Raw genomic sequence first — 25,777 nt, forward strand, 5'->3', positions numbered from 1 at the left:
CCATGAGTGCACGCCTATGCCCTAGGGGTGGTACGTGCCCCGTGGTCTGTTCCCATCATTCCCACTTTACCCCTGGCAGAACTGCCAGTGCCATGTGGCAGCCATGCAGGGAGCAGCAGATGCTCCAAGGCAGGGGTGTCCTGCCTGATGCCTGACTCTTTTTGCCTATCTCCGCCAGGCTGCTCCCGTGCACCCGCCATCGCCCACACTGCTACGGGGAAACGAGCGCGGGTCTAGGCACGGCTCTCAACTCCAACCCCATCAGGCACCTCTGTAGACACCCCAGCCCCCTACTCTCATAAGGGTCCTCCGCCTTTCCGCACAGCTCTACGCAACTTTCTGCATACGCAGAACCCCGTCTCACAGCGACCAATGAGCTAGACTTTTCCCTTTGTGCCCGCCTCCTCAGGGCAGCTCAACCAATCAGCATCGAGCCGGGGGAACAGGTAGGTTAAGTTGAACCGCAACGGGGGGGTGGGGGAGAAGCGCTGTTGTGGGGTCGGTGATGCCCTCACCGAACGACACCGCCCTCAGTCACTCGCTCCGCCCCACCCGCCTCCCGGGCCACCCGGACGAAAAAGTCTCGGGGGCTTGGCTAAGCGGCGGCGGCTGTGAAGCGCGGCGGCAGCCAAGAGGCGGCGGGCGCCGCGCGCATGCGCCGAGGGCCGGCTCAGGGGGGGTCCGCGCCTGCGCAGTGCGCGGCCTGCGCGCTAGGCTGCCCCTGAGCTATTTATAATGTCGGGCTGGCTCCTGGTGACGTAGCGAGGAGTCCGAGCGGCGTCCGCGAGCGCGTCGGAGCAACCCCCCCCCCTCCCCCGCCCCACCTCCTGCTGCTGCGATGGGGAGCGAGGCGGCGGCCCGGGGGCTGCCGGGAGCCGGGGCAGCAGCTGGGCACGTGCCAGGCTCCGCCACTGCCTGAAGCGCGAGCCCCATGGGCGGCGGGCGCCCGGCGCAGAGCGTGGGGCCCAGCAGCTGACAGCCCGCGGGCGGCCCGCAGGCCTCGCCCGGCCCTGCGGCAGGAGGCGGCTCCCCCCTGGCCTGGAGGGAGGCCCCTGCAGCCGAGCCCTGCTCCCACGCCGGCCCGGCCGGGGGACCTGCGCGCTCCCGTCCCGGGCCCCCCCTGCAAGCCAGGAAGTGGCGGGGGGACGGAGCTAGCGGGCCCCGGCCCTAGGAGCCACGAGGGGAGGCTTGGCCTTGTGCGGCCTCCCTCCTCCCTCTCCTCTTTCCCTACGCAGCTACCGGAGAAGAGCCTGAGCGAGAGGTGAGCGTCCAGTCCCTCCCTCCTCCCCCACACACGCACGTGTCGGGGGGCACCCGGCGTGGAGCAGCGCACCAGACCTCTCTTCTTCCCCTACCCAAAAGAAAGGGAGGAACTTCCTGGTTTGGAGCAGAGCCTGGCCCTCTCCCCGCCAAGGAGTCGGGGCGCTCTATGGAAGCGTGGAGCTGAGCTACCTGAATCAAAGGTTTCTACCCCCCCACCCCACCCCCACCACCACCAAAGCAGTGAGTTGGGTGGGTGCCCTGTGTGCGGAATTGGAATATAGAATCTGCTCTGTGGATCTCTTTCCTTTTGGAGCTATCCCAGCAGGACAGGGAGGCCATGAATAGCAGCAGCACTTCCCACTCTTTAACCCAAAGAGTCGTGCACCGAGAAGATCAGTAGAGGAGGTGGGTTGCAAACGCACCATGGCGGGGAGTGGCTACACAGACCTGCGAGAGAAGCTGAAGTCCATGATGCCTTATCGGGACAACTACAAAGGCAGCAGCCTGCGGGAACCCACAGAGTCCCCCTATGGGGCAGTTGGGGGTGCTGCTGCCACAGAGCGCAAACGCAAGTACCATGAGGACTCAGACTCTGAGCCCAGTGACTATGAAGAGCAGCAGAAGGAAGAGGAGGAGGCCCGGAAAGTCAAAAGTGGCATCCGGCAGCTTCGTCTCTTCAGCCCAGATGAATGTGCCAAGATCGAAGCTCGGATCGAGGACGTGGTATCTAGAGCTGAGAAAGGCCTCTATAAAGAGCATACGGTGGACAGGGCCCCTCTTCGGAACAAATATTTCTTTGGAGAGGGCTATACGTATGGGTCCCAGCTTCAGAGGCGAGGCCCTGGTCAGGAAAGGTTGTACCCTCAGGGGGAAGTGGATGCCATCCCTGAGTGGGTGCATGACCTGGTGATCCGGAAGCTGGTGGAGCACAGGGTGATTCCTGAGGGCTTTGTGAACAGTGCCGTGATCAACGACTACCAGCCCGGTGGCTGCATCGTCTCCCACGTGGACCCTATCCACATCTTTGAGAGGCCCATCGTCTCTGTGTCTTTCTTCAGCGACTCTGCGCTCTGCTTTGGGTGTAAGTTCCAGTTCAAGCCCATCAGAGTCTCCGAACCCGTCTTGTTCCTGCCAGTGAGGAGAGGAAGTGTCACTGTACTAAGGTAACTAAGTGGAAGGCCTCTGAGTTTCAGCAGCTAAACCTGAGTCTCCTTAGTAGCTTAATAGAGACACAAGTTACACAAACAAACATCAGCAAAAATACATGCCTGATTTTTTTTTATTTTTTTTTAAACCCACCAAAGCTCGTGATTCTATATATTTTTGGTTAGTCTCTAAAGTGCCACAGGACTACTTGTTTTTAAAGTTACAGACTAACCTGGCTACCCCCAAGACTTTTTAACATGCCTGAATTGTTTATATTGCATCATAAACACATGGGCTTTCCACTGAGTGTCAGGATTAAGGAAAGAAATTTGGGACTGAGGCTTCATGATCAGTGAGGGTCAGGTGAGAGCAGTGATTCAGCTCGAGCAGCAGACAGTGACGCAGCTAGGCCTAGGAGGAAGACAAGCCCATTTGCAGGGGCCTCAATAAGAATCTGTCTGCGTGTGGAATGTTAGTGGATTGACGCTGACTGCTATCTAGGGTCAGGATACACAGGGAGACATAAAATGGAGCCCCTGCCCAGCAGTATGTCTGTTATGGAGCAACTGATTTAGGCGTTGGTGACCAAGCTAAGAATAGAACCCAGAAATCCTGACTTCCTGTGTGACTGTAAACAGAGAGGTGAGGTGGCCTCGTTTTTGTTCTCCATCTGTAAAGTGGGGATATGAAATCTTAGCTGACTTTGTGCAGAATACTCTGAGATCTCCTGTGTATGCAAGTGCAAATTGTGTAGTCCCAGTATAAACTGCACAGCAGCCCTGTCTCATAGGTACAGGAAGGTTCTCCCTGTTCCCCCTTTACAGATGGGAAAACAGCCACAGAAGTCAGATGATCTGCCCAAGGTCATGCAGCAAGTCACTAGTAAAGCCAGGATTGGGACTTGGAAGAGCCTACCTACTAATTTCTTTTTCTGTCCTCTGGGTCATGCCTCCTCTCTTAACTACATAAAGAATGTTGAGGTTGGCACAGGGAACAGCCAGTTAAGTTGCATGTGTTTTTGTGGAGCAGGTGGGTTTTTAGGTGCCACAGGAAGGAGGAAGTCAGATGTTGGGAGTGCATAATTTTATGATCAACTTTTATAGTACGGCCCTTAAGCTAACGGCAGTCCTGCAGACTTTATTTGACACGGATAGCCAAATATCCCTAACTTTTTCAGCAATGCCAAAGGGAAGTATTTTAGCTATTGTATGAGCTGGTAAACGTGCATGCTGGCAGCAAGGCAGTGTGCGTATAATACCATGTCATGCTTTGGCTTGCAAAATGATTGCTGCAGGGGGTCAGGAAGGAATTTCCCTCTTCGTGTACATATAGCATTGTACGAGTGACCAGGTGTGTTAATAACAGATAGTACTTACACTGCTTTGTATCTCTAAACTGCTGCACAAATATTAGCTCATTCTCCCCAACACCACCTGTGTTACATGACTTTTAGACTGGTGGAGATAGAAAATTGACAGGTAAGTGAGCACTGCTCTCTGAGAGCTAACTAAATCCTACCTGCTCATTCCAGTGGTGAATATTGGCCTGCGATGAGGTCCTAGAGACTGCCAGAGACAGGATCCCCTGCCTTGATGGACTAACAGTTTATCTGGAATAGTAAATCTTACATTGTTGCGAAGCATTTTATCTGGAGAAGTGTAAATGGAAGAATATCGGTCTGTTCCTGCTCCCAATTAAGTTAACTTCAGAACTTTCGTGGCCTCGTATTGGAGGACATCAGCTCTGTATCGACAAATAACTGAGACAAGCATAGAACTAAAACAGATTTCTGAATTGTGCTTTGAGAGTTACTGAAACATTGATGGAATTAATTTGCTTAATCCAAGATGAGAGATTTAGTTTCCGGTAAACAATATTTTAAAATGGGGCTTATTTCCCTTTAAATGCAGCAGTTAGTCAATATTTAGCTCTTATAGGACAACCTGCTGGAGGGATTGGATTGTGATATTGTGATCCAGGCTGCATCAAAGTTGTAATAACTTTGTTAAAGTTGCCAGGTTAGAGAATGAACATGACTTGCAAGCCTTCTAGATTCTGCTGAACATGAAGCCTATGAGCCAGTCCTCTCCGGCACGTTGTAGTCAGCTCTCCAAACTGAGGGGGAGAGGGTGGGTGTGTGTGTAAATCCAAGTACGTACACGATAATCTCCATACTCCAGATGTCCCTAATTTGAGAATACCTGTGGTACGGACCCCAGCAGGCAGAAGCGGTTCTGCCACTGCTACTTCCCCTCCTGCCAGCTGGGGGAAGAGCTGCGCTGTGCCAGGGAATTTTTCCCCCAGCCACTCCCATTGTGGCAGGGCTGGGAGGGGGGGGTGCAGTGCCTGGGAGTGGCTTGCCAGGTAAGCCCCCCCCCACCCCCACCCCAAACTCCCTGGCCTGCCAAAATCTTCAGTCCAGCAAACCCTGTTTCCTGTGGGGTGCCGGATTGAAGAGGTTCAAGTGTAGTTCCTGAAGGCAGTTGTTCTGAAAACAGGGAAGCTGTGTGGGTAGAAGTAACATGCTGATAAAAAGGTCTGTGTGACTCGGGTATTGCTGGATCAGTGGTTGTTCTCAGCAGGACTATGTTCCTGGGAAGCCAGCATAGCAGCATTTATTTGGCTGCATGTATTAGAGGGGCAGGGAGCCTATGGCCCACTAATTGCCTGGATCCAGCCTCTGAGGCTTGGGGCTCCCCACCACCACCCAGCATCAGGGAGCTGGTGATGGCACTTCAGGCCTGCCCCACCCCCCAACATGTCTGGAGAGCCCCAAGCCTTGCAGGAATCAGGCAAGTCGAGGCCAGGTCCAACCCATGGGCTCTGCCTGGCAGGAGGAGGGAGCAGCAGCTCTGTGCACTGCCGCTCCCCATGACTGGGGAAACAGCGGGGTTGGGGAGTGCTGCCTGGAGGCTTTGCCCCCACTGCTCTGACTGGCCAGAATCGCAGCCAGTTGGAGCAGTGCCTGAGAGTGGTGTGGGCCACGGAGCCATGTGCATCCCCAGGGAACTGCAAAGGGGAGCATTCCCCCCACTGCTTCTTACGCACACTCTGCTCTGGGGCAGGTGTGCAAGAGGAATGCGGGGAGTGTCTGTCTTTCTGCTTCTCAGTCGGGGGCCATGTCAGTGAGGGAGGGGTTTTTTCCTCATTGGTGTGGCCTCCAGCTGATGTTTCTGTGGCTCAGCGGCCCCTGACACACACAAGGCTCCTCACCCCTGGTGTGTTAGGTCTACGTGAGAACTGTCAAAGAAGCTGCATCTCTCCCTCTCATTTTAATTCACTTTCCCACCTCTCTCTTTGTCCCTTTCTGTGTCCCCTTTACTGTGTTCCTTTCTGGCTCTTAGAGCTCTCTGTGGTTTCATTCTGACCTTGAAGCCACCCATTTTCCCCTTCCACTCATTCTGCTTCTGTGGCCTACACCTTCTTTCATTTGGCAGTAGAGTTTTTGGAGGCTTGTGTGGAGGGGATATGAAGGAAGGGTCACTTCTTGCTGCTTCTCATCCCTCCTTCCAAGCTATAATGGTACTTTAGCTCCTGTTGAAAAAGGTCAACTTGAAACCTCTCTTCTCTCCACCTTTCAACTGATTGTTGTATTTCTTTTCCCATTAGGAAGTCTGAATCAAGCTGGGTGTCGTTTCAGTGCCGCGCATTGTAGCCTAGATGCTGTTGATTACAAACTCAGCCATATTTAGTTTCCTTTTTTAAAAGGAATCTCAGTATCAGTAGGACAGGTCTAGTGTGCAGGAGGCAGTGGTAGGAATATAACTGCTTCCCAGGCTTTCCGAGACTGCCTTGATGGAAGGAGAATACCTTGACTGTCTTCCCCCTCTTCCCCCTTCCTCCCCCCCCGCCCCAAAAAAACCACTTGCATAATGGGAGAGCTGTATTATATCGAACAACATGTCTTGATAATATTGGTATATCACCATGGATATTAGACGGTCTGGAAATGTGGGCTGATCTTCACAATGTACAACATTCAGCAGAAAGCAGATCTTTATCTCTTTGCTAAGGATACATCTTTCAGCGTGGGTCCTGAAGGCAAATTATTAGGCTTATGTTACCTAGAGAATAGATTTCCTAGCCAGAGCCCATTAATGGAGATGTTCACGAGAGGGAACATCAGTGAATTTCACGAGTAATGCCCACACTAGAAACCTAGCATCTGGAGTTAGGTGTAGGGCTGTAACAGTGTAGTGGATTAACCAATAAGCAAAAACTTATAGGTTTAATGCCATAGACGACACACATTTCCCTCTTCCTCCCAGTACATTTTTTTTAGCAGGCTGGCCAGCAGCCTGGCTCACGCCTGGCTTGCAACGGGTCTGGGGCCTACCTCGCTGCAGCTCTGCATTTAAAGTGTATTAGGTGCTGGGCAGGAAGGCAGCCCAGTTCAGTCCTGGCTCATGCTGGGTCCGGGACCTATCCCCGCTGTGACTCTACATTTGAAGTGTATTAGGAGCTGTATGGGCAGGCAGCCAAGCTCAGTTCCTGCTCACGTGGAGTCTGGGAGCTCAGGCGTCCCCTAGACAGGGTCTGCTACCACCCCGCGCTGCTGCCACTTTATCAGAGGCAGCAGCATTGGGTGACAAACAGCCAGTCCGCAAGCGGAGCTGATTTTTAAACTGGCTCCCCTCCCTTCCCCTGATACAGAGGAAGCAGCATGGAGTGACAGAGGGCTCCTCTGGAGTGAGGCCGGAGCGCACTGGCTGCCAGTTCCACCCTCAGGGACTATAGAATAGTTGACTAACCGATAAGAATTTATGAGGTTACTCGACTATTCAATTAACCGATAGTAAAATCCCTAGTTAGGTGCTGTGTCTGAACTTTGCTGGAGTGGCAGAACTACATCACTTATGTCAGTCTTAGGGTAAAGATGCTCCCGACCAGTCCCCATTTAGTTAATGTAAGGGAGGGGGAGAGGGCTTTCTTTCTACTTTTGATTCCCCTGAACCTCCTGGTTGCTATGAGGGGAAGCTCTCTAACACATTCCTTCCCCATGCCATTCTTTGGACTTGCCTCAGCCTATGCTCCTGGCTTGCTCGCCAGTCTGAAACTGACAAGATGTTAGTTTCATTCTCTTGCTACAGAGCAAGGCTCCAGATGAGCCTGTTTTCCTTATAGTTGCAAGATATCTTTCCTAGCTATTTAGAAACTTTATTAAAAGAGAGCTTAAACTTCAGAACTGAGTGTGGATCCCCTTGCTTATCAGCGGAAACGTCATGCTCGTCAGTGATAAGTAAACGTGTAGGTTTTTGAAGCTCTGCTCCAACCTGTAGAGTCCAGTCAGCTGAGTCAGTGAAGAAGAGCGCCTTCTAAATCACTGAAAATAAGGCTGAGGCCTTAAACCAAACAGCCAGTGATTTCATATCTATAGATACTTTATGGTGATGAAGTAAGATGCAAAGCCCTTTGAGATTGTCAGCTCTTTTGGACACTTTCAAACACACTTTGTCTAGTACCCTAATAACTTGCACTGGCAGTAACAAGTAGAACGCTTGTGTGTCTCTTTCCATCGGGGTTGAGGTTGTGACAGTGTGTGGGGAATATGCTCTGCTTCACCAGAGATGAATACCCCGTATCTCTCAGCAATTCCTTGGACTAAGGAATGGCAGTGCCTGGGTCAGACTTCATTGGGAACATTTCCTTGTTAGAGTGAGCAGCTGTAATATGTTCTCTAACAGGCATGGTATGCAACTGGAATACCAGTCATGCGCAATGCGCTTAAACAGGCAGCACTTCAGTTTCCCTGTCGGTGAAATTAGGATAAAACTTCTACTTGTACTAGATGGTATCGCTGAGAAACTGAAGTCATTTCAGACAGTAAGTTAAGCCTTTCTTCTCCCCCTCCCTCCATGAGGTATGGATTTATCCCATTTTACAGATGGGTAAACAGAGGCATGCAGGTTAAGGTATTTGACCAAAGTCCCAAAGGAAACATTCAGTAGAACATGGAATAAAAGTGCAATATTCTCTCAGAGATGCAATGAGGAGGAATGAATGTTTGCTTTACAGCTTCAGGATTAGTGTTCTTGAGAGGCTCAGGGACATAGCTGTCTGACTGAGCAATAGGGACTTCGCTCCTGCCTGTGGAGGGCCCAGCAGGAGGGCTGCAGTTGCCGGGCTGGAGCAACCCCAGTCTGGGAGGGGGAGTTCCAGCCCAGTGGTGGGGTCTGGAGTAGGGATGTTAGATATCAGTTAATTGAACAGTCAATTAACCTCCATGAATTCTTATCGGTTACTCAACTATTCTGTAGTCCCTGGGGGTGGAGCTGGCAGCCAGTGCACTCTGGTCCCACTCCAAAGGAGCCCTCTGCAACTCAGCTGCTGCCTCTGATACAGAGGCAGCAGCATGGGGTGCTGGGCGGGAGCTGGTCCGTGAGGGGAGCCAGTTTAAAAATAAACTCCCCATGCAGACCAGCTGCCTGTCACCTCGTGCTGCTGCCTCTGTGCAGCAGCCCCTGTCCAGAGTGGGGTGTGAGCTCCTGGACCTGGCACGAGCCAGAACTCAGCAAGGCTGCCTGCCCATCTGGATCCTAGCCACCGTGGGGGTAGGTCTCCGAGCCAGTGCAAGTCAGGACAGAAGCTGAGCGAGCAGGCAGCCTGACTCAAATACACTTTAAATGCAGACACACAGTAGGGGCAGGTTCTGGACGTGGCTTTCTGGCCAGCCTGCTAAAAAATGTATTAGCGGGGGGGCTGGGGAAATGTGTGTTGTCTATAGCATTAACCGATAAGCTTAAGCTTATTGGTTAATCAACTACACTATTACATCCCTCCTCTGGAGCAGTCCCCCAGTTTGCCGCCTCTTTTAATCAGTTAACCGATTAAACATTGTCTAATTAGTTACCCTGTTAAACTGGATTTTACACCCTTACTTGAGAAAAACAAGACACTTTTTGTTTTGCTAATTCTTACCCTGCTGACTGTTCAGTATGGGGCTACTGAGGGACAGAATGCATTCACTTTGCTATTTCAAATTTAACGTCTGTTTCTTCTGCATGGAGCTTGGGCAGACCAGCCTTGGGAGCTTATTGCTGCCATCTTGGCATATGCCTCTTGGCGCAGGGAGGCAGCATATCTAGGTTTACAGTCCTTGCACCACTACCTGTTGCCTGTCTGTAGTCACGAGACCCTTTGGTTTCAAGTTGGCATTTAACTCCTCTCTGGAGTGTACCTGCTTGACATGAAGGAGTGTTCAACCGTAAATTGGCTTGTTTCCTTAAATCAAAGACATTATTGGGGTTCTTTTAAGATCAGTGCTAACATGGGTGAGCTGATCTTTAATTGCTTCCCTGGCGCTAGGAGAAAAGGTACTGAAACATAATAGAGCCCCGTAATAAGCGCCATTGCATCACACTTCCTCATTCTGGGTTACACCTGAATAAAACATTCTGGAAGGATCAGTGTGAGACTCTCAGTCCAAGAAACAATAAAAACCGTCTTGGAAGGAGCAAAAGGTAGTGTGCTCTCTCTGGGAGTCTGGGGACCCATCTACTGGATAACTCCATGCATGTAACAGGAGCTGTCCTGTGCCATCTATGCTTCTCTGAATAGACTTGCTTGAGTAACCTGCAGTCCCCTGCTTCAGACTAGGGATGTTAAATTTAGATTAATTGGCTAATTGAACAGTCGATGCAATTTGCATTGACTATTCAATTAGTCAAATAGGGCGCCTCCACCTTTGAAGTGTAGCAAAAGCCCCAGGACTGTTGCTACGATTCAAAGGTGAAAGCGCTGCAGGGAGCTTGGGGCCAGCGGGGGACTCAAGCAGTCCGTCCTCTTCCCCCCCCCCCCCCCCCCCGCCCCCCTGGCCCTGTGCTCCCTGCAGGGTTTCAAACCGGCAGTGCCGTGTGGACCCCAGGGTCTGGCCCTGGGCTTGTACTCAGCGCTGCCGCTTTGAAGCACTCTCTCCCCACCCCACTCCTTGCTGCCTCCAGCCTGCATACCTTGCTGATTGCACTGAACTCTGAAAACTATACTTTTCTGTTCTCATGGTTTCCTTTTTAGTGAATTCTAAAGAGATGTGTTTACTGGCAGTAGGTTGGTTTCCTGAAATTAGTCTAAAGACACAAGTCTAGCTAAGTCATCTTCAAGCATGCGTCTGTGCCTGGGCCTTGATAACTTCAGTAGTAAAATAACTGTGGCTCCGTAGGAGGGCAGTCAGCTGCCTCAAGCAAGCAACAGAGCAAGGAGTGGCTGTGGAATGCAGGGAAGTACCTTAACTTGTTGGAGAAACAGGTTGGTCTTTCTAGTGCAAGGGCATTCTTTCTCTGCCCCCTTCTTGCAACTCTGCTTTGCACCGGGCTAAAACTCCTGGTAAAATTCACCTGTCATCCCAAAGCCACAACAGTTAAGGGAAGTTAAGACAAAATCCAGTAATCAACAGTTGTCTGCAGCTTGCCTGCATTAATATCCGTTATTATTGAGATGGCTTTCTATGCAGGGAATTACATGGGACTATCCCCTTTGGTAATGGGATGGTGTTACGTTGCTCATTTAAGTTCTTCTGATCATCCGTCACTAAAGGAGGCTGCTGACTTTACTCTCTGTAATCACACTTTAAATATCACTATTTATGAATCAGTGGTTCATGCTCATTTATTTAGATGTGTATTTACACACCGTGGCAGAAAATTACCAGGACCGGAAAAGGTAATGTCTTTGTTTTTCTCAGCCTGCCTGAACTTGAAAGCAAAAAGTACATAAGGCTGATCACTTAAACTTCATACTGTTCTGCAAACAAATTAAAGAACTGCACCATGGGAGTTAGAGAGTAGGTAGAGGTGCTTGATTCTCTGAAACTGGGAATGATCAGCTTACCAGCAATACTCATAGCTCTTGGCTTTTTGTTTTTGTTTTTCCCAGTGGATATGCAGCTGATGAAATCACGCACTGCATTCGACCCCAAGACATCAAGGAGAGGAGAGCTGTCATCATCCTCAGAAAGTAAGTGTTAAAGAGTTTGGGGGGGATCAAGGAAGAAAGAATACAGTTGACTCTCTCTAGCACTCTGTTACTTCAGAACATTTTTAAAGGGCTAGTATTGAATGGTAAATCACTTGTTGAGTGTTCTAATATTTTATAACACTTTGAATCTTAAATATCTGACTACTTACTATACTTGTTTTGAACAATGAAAATAGACTGCCTGGGTCTGATTTTTTCTTGGGTTCATTTTCTATCTTATGCAACTGCTTTTTACCTACCCAGAAAAAAGTTTGAGTTTGAAAATCACTATAGAGGGTTATGTTTACATCTAAACAGCTGGCTTTTGTTGGCTGCCCTTTTAAAAAAAAAAAAAAAGACAGCCTTGTAAAACCCTAAATTTTTGGTCTCAGTTCAAGCTTAATTCCCTCATTAGGCAAATTGGTGGAAGCTACAGTAAAGAATGTTTACCATACACAGATAAACACGGTATGTTGAAGAACACTCAATATAGTTTTGTAAAGGGAAATCGTATCTCATCAATGTATTAGAATTCTTCAAGTGTGTCAGCAGTGATCCAGTGGATATGGTGTATTTAGACAACTAATTAGAAGCCATGACACAAGACCAAGACAAGCTGCAGCCCGGAGACATTAGTGAGGCAAAATCAGCTTGTGGAGACAAAGGGCAGAGGTGTGAAGCTGACAAAGCAAGAGATCAATGGTCCCTTCTGGCCCAGAAATCTATGAAGATCAGCTGACATCAAGAGAGATGCTATTGTGTGTCTAATAGAATTGCTTTGCTGTGTTTAATAGGAACCACAAGGCTGCTGCAGTTAAAACCAGCAGGGTTGAGACTAGCTGCTGCCAGAGACACAAAACAAATTTGGACTAGTGCCACTTGTGCTACTCACAATTTTTGTAGCCTCTGAAATATTTGAAGGGGCGGGGGTTAAAGTAGGTCAGGATTGAGATGCATTGGTGGGATTGTGGGAGAAATGGGCCTTCCAGGGTTCAGAACATGAGTGGCCCTACTGGATCAGGCCAATGATCCATCTGCCCTGTCTTTAGGAGGGGCTGGTGCCCAGGGCTTTATCTGTGCTACAGAAGAGCATTGGCTTAACTAAATAGATTTAAACTGGGGGACATGCCTGAAATGCTTTTCCCTCTTGGTTCTGTTTTTGTGTAGTTCAATAGCTAGATTTCCTTTGTTTACACTGATTTAGCTGGCTGACTTTTTCGTTACAGTTTAAATAGATTTGAACTAGATATTAAACTCGTGCAGTTCTCTGGTATAGACCAGGCACTGGGAGTGCAGGGATTTTTATGTCTTGGTAGAAGTGTAGTGGGAATGGTTGCTTTACAATGCCTCTGGAGCTTGCTATTTAGTCAACGAAGTTGAATGCTCCTGTGTATTTGAGCATCCTGCATTCTGCCTCACTCCAGGTTAGGGCTGGAGAAAGCCCAATGGGAGCTTGTATGCCTTCACCAGTAAGAATGTGATCGCTATGCAAGTCAGCCCAGTAGCTAAGGATGCCACTCTAGCATTCCTTTTAGATAGAGCGGGATTCCCCTTTTCCCACAGTCTTAGCACCTACCAGATGTGGTTCCTAAAATGCAAATATTGCACGCTGCAAAAGGATATGCTATGGACCTTGCAAGCTACAGCTTATTTAGCTACAGCGTATACATTGTAATGCTAAGACATCTGCTCCTTGTTGAACCTAGTCTGCGTCACTATGCCGCAGGGATCTTTCTAAACACTTGCATCCCATAGCGCAGGTTGCAATGGTGAAGTTATCACAGCCTATATCATGTGACTGCTGCTGATTTTAATAGTGTGTTCATACAACCAGGAAAATAGCTACTTCCTTTAGGTAGTCTGTGGCTATCATAATACTGATGTCCTAAGCAGACCCTCCAGAAAGAATGCACTTTAGATAGCCAGAGAATCTGACTTTTCACCAAGATAAATATATTATGGCAAGGGTGTCTAGCTTTAGACTTCCTTGTTGTTAGGAACAAGGATATCGAACCATGTGGTGATGGCGCCACATCGAATCTTCATTTCTGAATACAGTCTGTATGTGACATGTTAGAAACTCTGCTTCTTTGATCGTGAGTGTAGAACAAAACTCTGTGTATTGGAGCAGTGCTCTGAGGCTTGATCAGTTTTGTGGAATATTTTGAGCGCGGCATGGCTCCCAAGTAGGTCATAAATGCTTCAGTGCAGTTAGAACATAATATTTACAGTGTGTCCTGTGTTACTAGAATGCAGGGCAATGAGGGTTAAGGATGTTAAATATCGACTAATTGAATCGTCAGTGCATTCAATTCGTCGATAGGGCGCCTCTGCCTTTGAAGTGTAGCAACTGCCCTAGGGCTGTTGCTACACTTCAAAGGCGAAAGCAGGGCATGGAGCCTGGGAATGCTCCAGCTGGCCCTAGGCTACACAGCAGCGCTGCATGGAGCCTGGGGTCTGGTCCCAGGCTCCAAACAGCACTGCCACTTTGAAGTATCCCATCCTCTCCCCCTCGCTGTCTCCCTCTGATAGAGGCAGCAAAGGGGGGGGAAGCGACTAGTCGACTAGTCCTTTACATCCCTAATGAGGGTAGCAGAAAGGGCTGGAATTTATCTTCAGCTTAAGAGGCTGGAGACCCTTAGGGGGTTGAAACTGTGAAGTAAACACAACACCCTCTTTTTATTTTTTAAGTACAGGTTGAACCTCTCTGGTCCAGCAACATCTGTGGTCTGGCATGATTTGAATTAGCTGGATGTCCACTTACAATGGATGTGGCCAAGTTTCCCACAGTCCCATAATGTTTTACAGCTCCCAGTGCTGGCTCTCAGTGTTCTGCGCTGCTGTTTAGCTCTGATTACCCCTAAATGTCTTTTGGGAGCCCCATATGCAGTAGAAGTGTTGGTAATGCTGCTAGACAATATTGACCTAATGTCGTCTGGCAAATTCTCTGGTTCGGCACCAGTCAGGTCCTGAGGATGTTGGACTAGAGAGGTTCAACCTGTATAACTTTAAACAGGGAAAATAAACATTGTGTTAGTGCAGCCTAGTGAAACCTGCTCAGATACACTTTGGAAGTTGTTTCCAAATGGTAGTTCAAGCTTTTTGTAACATGTATTGCATATTGTCCACATTAGAAGGAACCTATGTTAATTGACATTAGGATTGCATAATTTACTTGCTTGTGTGTGTTTTCCCTTTTTAATGTCCTCTGTTGCCTAGCTACACTTTTTTTAAAAACTAAAGACTTGGAGGGCTCAAGCCAAGATTTTGAATGCAATTAAAGCTTTAAGTATGATTGGAAATGCAGGTCTCAGTTTCTGTGCAAAATGTGTGGGGGGTTTTAATCCATTAGCCACCCCCAATGTTAGATCATGTCACACCCTCAGACACTTTATTCTCTCTCCAAAAGTTGACTCTCATAAAATCATTTTTGCATGATCTGTTCATGAAGTGCTTGGGGGTGAGAAAAAACTGAGGTTCTGTTGCTCAGCTGACAGTGCCTTTCAGAACGCTCATTTGTATCCTTCATTAATCAGAAACAGACAACTTGTGTTATATTTGGTATGTTGGGGTATGTCTACACTGCATTCCTCTTTCCAGAGGAATGAAAATGCAGGTGAGCGAAATTGCAAATGAAGCTCGCATTTGCATTTCCTGTGCTTCATTTGCATAATCACATCTGGCTGCTATTTCGAGATGATAAACGCTGTGTAGACGCAGTTATTTCGAGGGGGGAATAAAAATCTTTCAAAAGTTTAAGGGTTGTTTTGAAAGAAGGGTTTTTTTTCTCTAAAAAATGCTGCGTAGATGCTGTTATTTTATCTCGAAATAGGGTATTTCGAAATAGTGGCTGGACACGATTATGCAAATGAAGCGCGGGAAATTCAAATCTGTGCTTCATTTGTAATTTCGCTTGCCTGCATTTGCATTCCTCTCTTGAAAGAGGAATGCAGCTTCTTGTGTGAGTAATATGCAAATGAGGCTAAGCGTGGAATATCGCTGAGCTTCATTTGCATATCTAATGAGCCACCATTTTTTTCAGAAAAGGCTCTTGCGTAAGGAGGAGCGTCTACACTGCCGTTCTTCCTGAAAAGTAATAGGGTTTTTCTTGCTCAAGAAGGGGCAGTGTAGATGCTCCTTCTTGCGCTAGAGCCTCTTCTGAAAAAAATGGTGGCTCATTAGATATGCAAATGAGGCTCAGCAATATTCCATGCTTAGCCTCATTTGCATATTACTCGCGCAAGAAGCCACGAGTGTAAGCGTAGCCAAGATGAATAGTTCTGGAATGGCAATAAACTGGGTCAGCATATGACCTGCCATTATGTCTGCATTCAGTGTTTAACTAGGATTAGTTCCGAATTCTCACTTATTGATTAGGGTCTGAATTCCAGTAGGATACTGGTAGGTAATCTGGACTCTTAGTAATCTGACACTACTTCCTTTGTATGGTGCAATTGGCAAACCTACATACTTTGTGTGGGCATGGCCTTTTTCACTGGTCAGCACATGATACCTGCTGCAAAGAGAGTAAGCTGGTAAGGGCTGCTGGAGAGGATGGTTTGCCTTGTAATTGGAGTTTCATAGAGATTGCATGGATCATCTCCACCACATGCACTATTACCTCTTTATTTTAAAGCTTTTTAATGCTAGGCTTAGGTCCCTGTGTGGCTTCAGTAGTGCATGGTTTCAAAGGCTTATATCTGTGCATAACCATGATGCAGCCACATACAGAGTACTCAATAGTACAAATCCTGAATCTGTAGCATAATTTCTGTAAGCTCTGTTTCCTGGACACACATACCGAGCCAGCTACAACCATGTCTGAGCAAACAGCGCAGTTGGACAGAATTGTTCTGTTTTCTAATTAAGCTGTGCTTGTCAGACCCTGTTGTACACTGCTGCAACTACTAGCATGGTTCCATTCTAGAATTGATTAGATCTTTTTTTGGTTGAGATGACATGTTGCAGCTCGCTTGCTTGAACTTCCTTCCAGACTGTTACCTGATGACTACTAGGTATTTGAGTCTGTGTCACAGTCTCCAGCAAAACTGCGGTTTGCACTGGTGTGCTCTCTTGATCCCCATGACAGCACTCAATGTGTAGGGAGATCGCAGTGGTGAAGCGAAGTACAGGCAGTCCCCGGGTTACATGGATCCGACTTACATCGGATCCCTACTTACAAACGGGGTGAGGCAACCCTGCACTAGCTGCTTCCCCCCAGCAGACCAGGGAGACGCGAAGCTAGCGCCCCCCCCCCCTCCCCAGCAGACCAGGGAGATGCAGAGCGGCTTTTCTCAGCAGACACCTCAGCTTGAGAATAAAGGACTGAGGAAGTGAGGTGTGGGAGAATAAAACTGAGCTCTGGAGAAATGTTTGGCTAGAGCAGGGGTGTCCAAACTTTTTTCAAAGAGGGCCAGATTTGATGAAGTGAACATGCGTGAGGGCCGACCATTTTGCCTGACATTCTTTGAACCATTAAAATTAAATGCAAATTAACTATTTTATGCAAAGTTTATTGCAAACGGCATACTTTTCATTTCGTCACATGGATGACAAATCTAAACAGGTGTTAAATCACTCTGCCCTTCATATCTGAAGGCCAGATGAAAGAAAAAATCCAGGAAGCTGAAATATATGTCAGGAACATTGTAAAGTACATTACATATTATTGGTAATAAAGGTTGTCTGTCAACTTTTAAGTTAAAAAAATATGAACAGGAACATAACACCAGGTATACATGTTGTGTCCAAATATATTTATAACTGATTTAGACCAACTGACATTAACTGAGATTTTACAATGTATTCATCTCAATACATATGGATTCGTTGGGGGCCATAAAAGATAGATATTGCCAAATTACCTGTGGGGCCGTATTAAACCGGAACACGGGCCGCAATTGGCCCGCGGGCCGGACTTTGGACATGCCTGGGCTAGAGTTTCCCCTACAATATGTACCAGTTCCGACTTACATACAAATTCAACTTAAGAACAAACCTACAGTCCCTATCTTGTATGTAACCTGGGGACTGCCTGTATTGCAATATGGCTCAGAGGTGGGAATTTTGCTTCATCACTTTTAAGTTGCTGAACAGTCATTAACCTTTGGAATTAATAGTCAAGTTAATATAGGCCAATATGTGACCTGTGTGTGAGACCCTGTGCAAACTTTTTTTTTTTTTTTAAGAGGGGAAGTGGGAGTTTAAAGGGGGAGGATTGCAGGACAAAATATCGTAGGGCAAAAATGACTTGTCACTTAACCTGGCTGATAGGCCTGGCTCAGGATCTACTCTTTGACTAGGCAGAATGGCTACTTTGATACATCAGCATTGTCCCCAAAAGACTCTTTGGAAACGTTTGTTTTTGTTTTTTTAACATTCACAGAACAAGACTAGATGCTCCTCGATTGGAAACAAAATCGCTGAGTAGCTCTGTGTTGTCACCAGGTTACACCTCTGACCGTCTGTCAGGAAGCAACAGGGACCAGATCCTGAAACCAAAGCGGTCCCATCGCAAAGCAGACCCTGATGCTGCTCACAGGTAGGAGGAAGGCTTGTGAAAGTTGTGATCTGGCTTCAGTGATTCTGCTCTGTGAAGTGTGAAGTTTCATGGCATGTATCAAAATAATGGTAAATGCCACCCACCCATGAGCTTGGTAATAATCACAGTTGTTAGACCAGCCCATTTCATAGGCCATGGTATGATTCTTGCAAAGATAACGCACCATCATTCCTGTAATGCTATTGTATAGCAACTTGAACTGTCCTATGTAGCGTGGCATTTTTTTCTTGTGCATTTAAAGTTCTGCTTAAGTTTTCTCCCCTTTCCTGTCTCAGGGCTGCCTACTCCACTCGTACTTCCTAGGAAATATAGGTCTGATTAATCAAAATGGCTTTTTTAGAGCCAAACCTTTAAAGCTGAGCTTGGATTTTAAGCTATTTGGCTTTTTGTTGTCTGGATTGAATAACAATAAATTCAGCTTGCGATTGGTAGTACAGTCATTCAGGACAATAAAGTTTCCCTGCTGCTAAATTTTGAATTGTATTGACAAGCTCTTATATAAAATAAAACTACTACTTTTTGTTACAGGATAAAAGGTTTTCTCTAACAGGGAAGAGTGGGGTGGGAGGTACATGTGATGTTTCTCATGCCTGTTTGGGTCCCAATCCTGCATTCTTTGCATACCCAAACTCTTGCAGGATTTGGCTTCAAGAGGGATTTGACCACTGACTTATTCCTGGAAGTGGTCCAGTGAGTTTAGCAGCTCCAGAAGCTGAGCCAGCCTTGAGAGTGTGTTTATGGAACCCTATCCAAAAGGAGGTTTCATTTGGCCTACATAATAACTTCTACCTGGGAGAGAGAATTCCTGTTACAGGAAAAAAAAAATGTTGGCTCACTTATGATACAGAATCATGACAGCTCAAAGCCAGCTGTCCAGTGTAAATTCTAACCAGTACCCCTGGCACCCAGAGGTGTCCCTGAGCCTTAGCAAAAGTTCAGACTCCTTAACATCATGTAGAACCAAAAGATTGGCTTAATTTCATGGCTTGACTACCACAGGTTTCAGCCCATGCTGCAGTGAGTCAGTTGAAAGGAATCTTATTTCTGTAATATTCCACTCTAGTAGTCCCAGAATAATTGTATGAGCATAAGGCAAGAGGAGAATCACATCTACAAATATGTTACAGCTAAATGTATTGCAAACTACACTCCATAAACACAACTGCTCATACAGGAACAAAGTTTATAGACCTGCAAGAGTCGCTATGTCAGTACAACATGGGGAGGGTTGTTTCTCCTTAACCTGAAGGTTATGTTCTTACTCTGTCATTTGTCCCACACTGCTTGGGTCGCTTCAAATCAAATCGGTCTTGCAGCTGCATAATTTGGTGGGCTCTCTTGTAGCTGACTGGTTTCAGTAGTAAATAAAGAGCCTTTTAATAACTTGTGATTTTGGTTCAGAAGGAACATACATCACTATAAGCAAAACCCTCCCCTTAGCCTTCATGTGACTTTATATTCTGCTTTCCCAGTGTTGGACTCCACAGGAGTTCTGTGCTTGTAGGAACACTGCAGTGATGTAACCTGACGGTGTTGAGAGAGGTCTGCCATGTGCTCCAAAGGAGGAGGTAGATATTGGTTAAAGTAATCATGTAACCAATACAATTGTAAAATCAGTTACACAAAAGTTTAACCGGATGCAGCTGCTACTGCACCCCCCTCCATATTTTATGTGGGACTCTGCTGCCACCAGTCACACTCCACTGGAGTCCTAGGCTCCAGCGGCAGCATAGTTTAATAGTTAACCATTAACTGAAACTGGTAAGATTGCTGATTGGTTAAAGGCGTGCATCACTAGTTCCAAGTGGTCCATTTGGTCAACATAGGCAAGAAGTTATAGCTTAAATACCACAGCTACTGAGACACATTTCTTACGTCACAAGTGGGGGTCTGCTCCAAATGTTTTTCTTCTTTTCCTTAGGCCACGGATTTTAGAAATGGATAAGGAGGAGAACCGGCGCTCAGTCCTCTTACCAAAACATAGGAGAAGGAGCAACTTCAGCTCTGAGAACTATTGGCGAAGGTCTTACGAGTATACGGAGGACTATGAGGAGGAGGAGGAGGATGGAAGTCCAGCCCGGAAAGTTAAAATGAGGCGACATTGAGACATGAACTTTCTGGAGTCTCAAAGCTGAAGAGATTGGCCTCCAATTGATGAAAACTCCCCCTTCCTCCCTCTCCACCCTCCCTCCACCTCCCAGCTATTTCTCATCTAGCTTCAGTTTTGTGTTTTCCTTTCAGGCTGAAGAATAATTGGAAAGAATATGGCTATTTGTTTTTATTAATGGAGTAATACTGAGGCCTAAGTATTGATGGAATACGGAAGGTGCCACCGGCAGTTTCCAAAGTGGTTCCGCAAAGGCGCATCTTCTCCCTCGTCAAGTGGCTGCTGTTACAGTTGTGCCAGCCTGCCCAGTCTATGGTTTTGAAAATACCAAAAAGTTAACTGTTTCCTTACTGAAGATTTAAGAATTTCAGTTTTTCCTTTGCTTTAAGTTCACCTGTGTTTCTTTTAATATGTTCTAAATACCTTGTTTGACCCCAAGAGTTGAAACTCTTTGTAGTGGCCTCATACTCCATGCTACACCAAAGGGCTCCTAAATTCCTGCTTCTGTTTATTACATAGTTTGGAGAGGGGGTTGGTTTGTGTGGGGGGTGGTTTTTTTTTTTTTTTTTGTTTGTTTTGTTTCTTTTTTAAGGTGTCCTACACCAACTGGAAGTTTGAAGCTTTGTAGGCACCTCTTATTGCAATCCATTACAAAGTATTTAGGATATTTGTTGCACTTTAGTAACAGTTTTTAATGCCCTATGCTTTCCTCCTTCCCCCCACCCACCCCTCCCACTAGTTTGGGCTTGCAAGCATCTTGTTTTCTGCACTGCTAACTGAAGGATGTATTCTCTCTGCAAAGGCCAGACATAAGCTCTTGCTCAGATCAGTGCTTCTTTAGGTCTCCACAAGGAGAAAACAGGCTTTTTTGGAAAGAGGGAGGAACATTGGATTTGAAGTTGCTCCATTCGCTTGACCCTTCTTGCTAACAGCATCGTTATAATATATTCAGATTTTTTTTTAATCTATGGATAAGTGTCTTAGTTGGCTTGATTGAGGCCTGTCAGGTGACAAGGCTGAGCTGTGTATTGGTCCCCTAGGCCTTTGAGTAAGAAAGATTTGTGCATGTGTGTTGGATACATGTTTTTCCCTTCTCCAAGCTAAGGAACAGTCAGACCAACATGTGCAGGGCTAGCAGATTGCACTTGAAGGAATGTGCCTTGGCGACACCTGGGGAAGAGCTGTCTTTATGTTGGCTAGCATCTTGGCAGAAGAGGATCTCTGCCTTTCTGATTCAGGAGGGTAAGGACTCAGACTATGTTCTCTCTGGAGTACTCTGTTTGAGGATGCTTCAGAGCATTGCACCAGCTTGAAAAATCTGTCAAGCTTCTCAGCCACAAAGATGCTCTGATGCACGGAAAAAGTGTGTGATATTGCTAGTGCTATTGGGGGGGATAGACTTGTTCTTCCCTCAGTAACTTCTGGATGCCTGGTGGTTGGCCTTTTGAGGCAGGTCTGCTTTGCTTAGATGTCAGATGCCTTCCATGTAACTGTTCATAGCATCAGCGCCCATCACAATTGGTCTGTGTCCCTCTTCTTCTGTTGTCTCAGTAAATAGAAATTCTGGGTGCAGTGAGTCTCTTGGACAGCTACTTAGTGCTGTGACTAGAACTCCTTGAGTCCAAGGAGTTAATAGGAGAATTTAGGTATTTTAATATGCTTTTCTGATCATCTTTCCATATTACCCTGGCTCGAAGCCTCAATGAGTTGTCAAAATTTGGGGTCTAATAACTTATTTAGTACCCTAATTTTAATTAATACAAATTAAAACGCTGATTCCTTGAATCCAGATGTCAGCAGTTGCAAAGATTGTTTTTAAAAAAAAAAAAAAATTCTTTACAGCTTTACCTTCCTTAAATATTTTTTGTAGTTTTTTTCCTGGTATCGTGTCTTGAACACTAGCTTTGGTCCGTATACTTTACAATAAAAAGATCTAATATATTTTGTAATATGTCTGGTGCTGTCAGGAGGAGTCTTCAGTCCAGAAACCAAGCATTGCTCCCTCATGTGCTGTCTATTGGAAATCGAGCATGTTTACTAACCTTCTGGGTTTGCATGTGTGGGTCTCCTCCTCCAAAATGTGCAAGTGGTTCCTCTTTCATGCTGAGTCTGTTTCAGACCACGTCCCACCATTGGTCACAATGCAAACAAAACTACTACTGACTTCAGTAGAAGTCTTATTTGCATAAGGATTACTAGATCCAGCCTTTCAAAGGTTATCCTTGGCTTGGTTTGTTTTTTAATGGTGTTTTTTTGTTTGTTTTTTGTTTTTTTCCTGGATGAGAATTCCAGTTGGAATTGCTCAAAGTTATGAGAATAGTCTTTTGCCAACCCTTTACCTCTTCCTCCCCCTCCGCACGGAGTTCTAAAAGTTCATGCTTGTGGCTGTCTTTAAAATGTAAATAGCATTTGAAAATATGCTACTAAATTAGAACTCGGTCTCCTAGCTTGCTGATGAAGGTAGCAATCCAGCTCCAAGACACTTTAACTATGAGGGGAAACGCTTCCCTTTTCGGTTTCTCATGCTGGATCTGCTGCATTGTTGCCTATTTATGGCTGGCCTCATGAATGTCGCTGGTTTAAGATGGTGACTCCTAGCTGGAGGCTGAGGCATGCCTGTTTGTTTTTAATTAGAACACTTCTGGATTCATGATTTAAATGCTGCTAAAATGCCCTGTGTGCTTTTAGGGTGCTGAGTGCATCGTTCTTCTTCTGACTTGCTTAAACATAGCTTTGGCTGGACAAACCATCGTGATCTCTGCTTTTTCCCATGAAAGCCCTTTTCTGATATGCAATGCACCCTCCTCCTCAACACGCTGTGTTAAGTCTACCTCTACAGTAAGGATACTGTATTCTGGCGCCTCAACTTCAAACAAAGTTGGCTGCAATTGTGCCTCTTTTGTGATGTGATATTAGTGGCTCCCAAATCCACACTTACTAGAGCAAGGTTTGCTGTGTGACCCACATGGGAATGAGGTACTGGATCTGTCTTCATAAAGGACCTCAAGACTGACTAATGGATTACGTAGAGAGGTCTCTCTTCTAACATGGTACAAATAACACCTTGTTCTAATTCTTATGCATTCTGTGTAGACAACAGGTACCTTTTACTTCAGATTTATTTTTGTATTCTTCAGTGCAACTTTTTCCAGTTCTCCATCATTGCTGTTTGTTCAGTTCTTCAGGTTTTGCTTGAGTGTTCAGGAAAGCCTTTAGTGTTGGTCTCAACGCCTGTTTGTGGGTGTTTGGGGTGGTTGTTTTTTTTTTTAACTGACTGCAACACCGATGCAGGAAGAGATTGGGGCATAACTAATTGGACTCAAGGCATCTTTCTCTGTAAGGCAGACATCACCCTGCATCTTGGCAGTCATCCTCCCCAGCTGTACAGATTTTATATAGACACACGTATGTATATCTGTAGATACATGGTTTTTTAAACTTTTTTGCACTGATCAAAGCGAAACCTTGATTTAAAAAAGTGGAGAATTTACACTTTCACACTGATCTAAATATCCCGCGAACCTGCAGTACTTTATCTGACAGAACAATGGCTCAGGGTGTTAACAACACCTGCATGTACTCTGTGGCTGGCTCCCCGCAGCCGAGGGGGCTGCTTGCAAGTCCCCCATCAGACGGGTCTGCACTCTCCTAACCTAGAGAATGTCCAGATGTTAGGTGAGTTTTGATAACTTGAGTTTGGTTAATAGCCACCCCAATCCACCCCTTTTTTCATCTCCTTGGGGGAAGGGGAGGAAAAAAGGTAGTTGTTACCGGCTGCTCAAGAAAGGGAAGGTGGAGCTGGTGGCTTCTAACAAGGCCTTATTCACAAACTTGACCAACTTAGCTTTTCAAATCTTGCATGGTCTGGTATAGTGATGTGGTCCAAATTCCTCTCTGTAAATCTGTGTGTAGTATGCATAACTCATCTAACTATCTACATCAAAAACACAATAAAACTACTCCCAAAATGCTCCCAAACCTACACCATGACCTTATTTTTGTTACCTAAGAAAAGTAGATGCTTTTGGCTTCTCTGCAAATGAAGGCTGGGGAGGAATTTGTATCGTTGCTACCGGCAGCTGTATGTAGCGGAAGTGAATCTATCTAGTGGTAGAATCAAAACTGAGCCCATTGCATGGGCTTGGTTTGTCCATAGGAAAAGAGTGAAAAGGTTTTCTTAAGTTTGCTTGAAGCAGAACATCACTCTGCTTTTGAAGCATCCGGCATCCTCAGCAGTTCCACTTAACAGCATCTAGGTAAGTTACACAGTGCTAGGAAGCTGTTGTTTGACACATCTGGCTTTTACCACCTGCTAAATTCTAATCCAGCTGTTGTACATAGAGTTGCGACAAACACGAGCTGTAATCCAAAGGCTTGGTTCATCGTGACAACCTGTGAGTTGATATTTTGACAACTGGCAGGCACACTTCTGAATTAGTCGACCAAGTAGCTTCTACTGTAACACTTCACTCACATCACACCACACACACGCACACACATATGCAGGCATAAGCTTTTTTGTTGGTTCCACGGTTCCTGTGCAGGGAAAGGGTCTATTTCTTGGTTTTTCATGTTAGCATGAAGTTTGATAGCAGTGCTCACTGGAGATGGGTCTAAACCAAAACTCCCAGATCCAAACAGCCCTGAAATTTGGGAGAAGCTGAGTTGGACCCAAACCCCATGACTTGGTCCCACCTCTAGTGATAAGTAGTTTTTATATGCCAAATGCAGTTTCCCTCTTTTGAGACAAAGGGAATGCTAATCTGATGCTCTGACAAGCACCGTAGTATCTCTTTCCTCCTTTTTTTTCCCCCCTCCCTCCCCTCCACTTCCTTTGCCCTTCTCCCCCTTCCTCCCCCCCCCCGCCCTTCCCCACTCACGCTCTTAACAGAGTTCTGGCTGACTTAAATTTTGTTTTTTAAAAGATTCTAACTTTTTGTTACAAATAAATAAAAAGTGGCAATATTTTTTTCTGTAATAAGTTTTTCATAGGAAAGCGTGGTTTGTAAACAAAGTTGTACAGTTCTGAAGTTTGAGATACACAAGTACTGTGTGGAACGCTGTAAATGGGGAAGAGATTATTTTATGTACAGTACAATGGGGGAATCTTTTAATTCTGGTTGATTCTTAGGAAGAATTTAGTTCTTCACTGTCAGGGTTTGGAATTTCATGATTTCATTTTTTTTCTTGTATAGAATGCTGCATTTAATTGAATAAAAGCAGAAAGCATCACTTGCCTGTGTGGGGGTTTTTTGGGGGGAAGGGGTACACTTCAGTTCTGATCCCAGTTAGGTTATTGGCTTGCTGCGTTGCCTACAGTGAGTTTGCTTAGGCTCATACTGTGTCAGGGATCCTAAGGTGGCTCTTCAACAGAAGTCACTGGTACTCCGCGTTTCTGAGTGGTGGGCCCTGAGTCTCTGGGCTTTGTGTACCCAACGCTTCTACAAAAGGGTTGTTTCCGTCCAATGAGAGCTGTGAGATTGTGCTGGGGGGCGGGCAGCACACGGTCTTCCCCTGGCACAGAGAGCACATGGCTCCAGCAGTTAGCTGCTTTGAGCAGCCTGGGACTGCAGCAGATCTTGCTGGGCTGCTGGTCAGGAGCCACCTAGGTAAGAGTCTGGTACCCCACCCACTCATGCACTCCCTTCTGCACCCCTCCCCCAGGTCAGAATCTCCACTGCACCCATATCCTCCCCTGGACCCAATTCCCTGCTCCAGGTCACAACCCACTCCTGCCCTAGGTCACAATG

At 46.4% G+C, this 25,777-nt stretch overlaps 1 protein-coding gene across 1 annotated transcript; it reads left to right on the plus strand.

Annotated features, from left to right (window-relative positions):
• Positions 1–458: 458 nt before the first annotated feature.
• On the plus strand, positions 459–25,259 carry ALKBH5 (alkB homolog 5, RNA demethylase). Its single transcript, XM_075899762.2, has 5 exons — positions 459–1,463; positions 1,577–2,426; positions 11,278–11,358; positions 17,744–17,899; positions 19,842–25,259. The coding sequence occupies exons 2-5, from the start codon at positions 1,687–1,689 to the stop codon at positions 20,023–20,025; spliced, it is 1,161 nt and encodes a 386-aa protein (XP_075755877.1). The 5' UTR covers positions 459–1,463; positions 1,577–1,686; the 3' UTR covers positions 20,026–25,259.
• The last annotated feature ends 518 nt before the right edge of the window (positions 25,260–25,777 follow it).

This window comes from Pelodiscus sinensis, chromosome 15, assembly GCF_052426305.1.
Source record: "Pelodiscus sinensis isolate ZL-2025 chromosome 15, ASM5242630v1, whole genome shotgun sequence".
Lineage (NCBI taxonomy): Eukaryota > Metazoa > Chordata > Testudines > Trionychidae > Pelodiscus > Pelodiscus sinensis.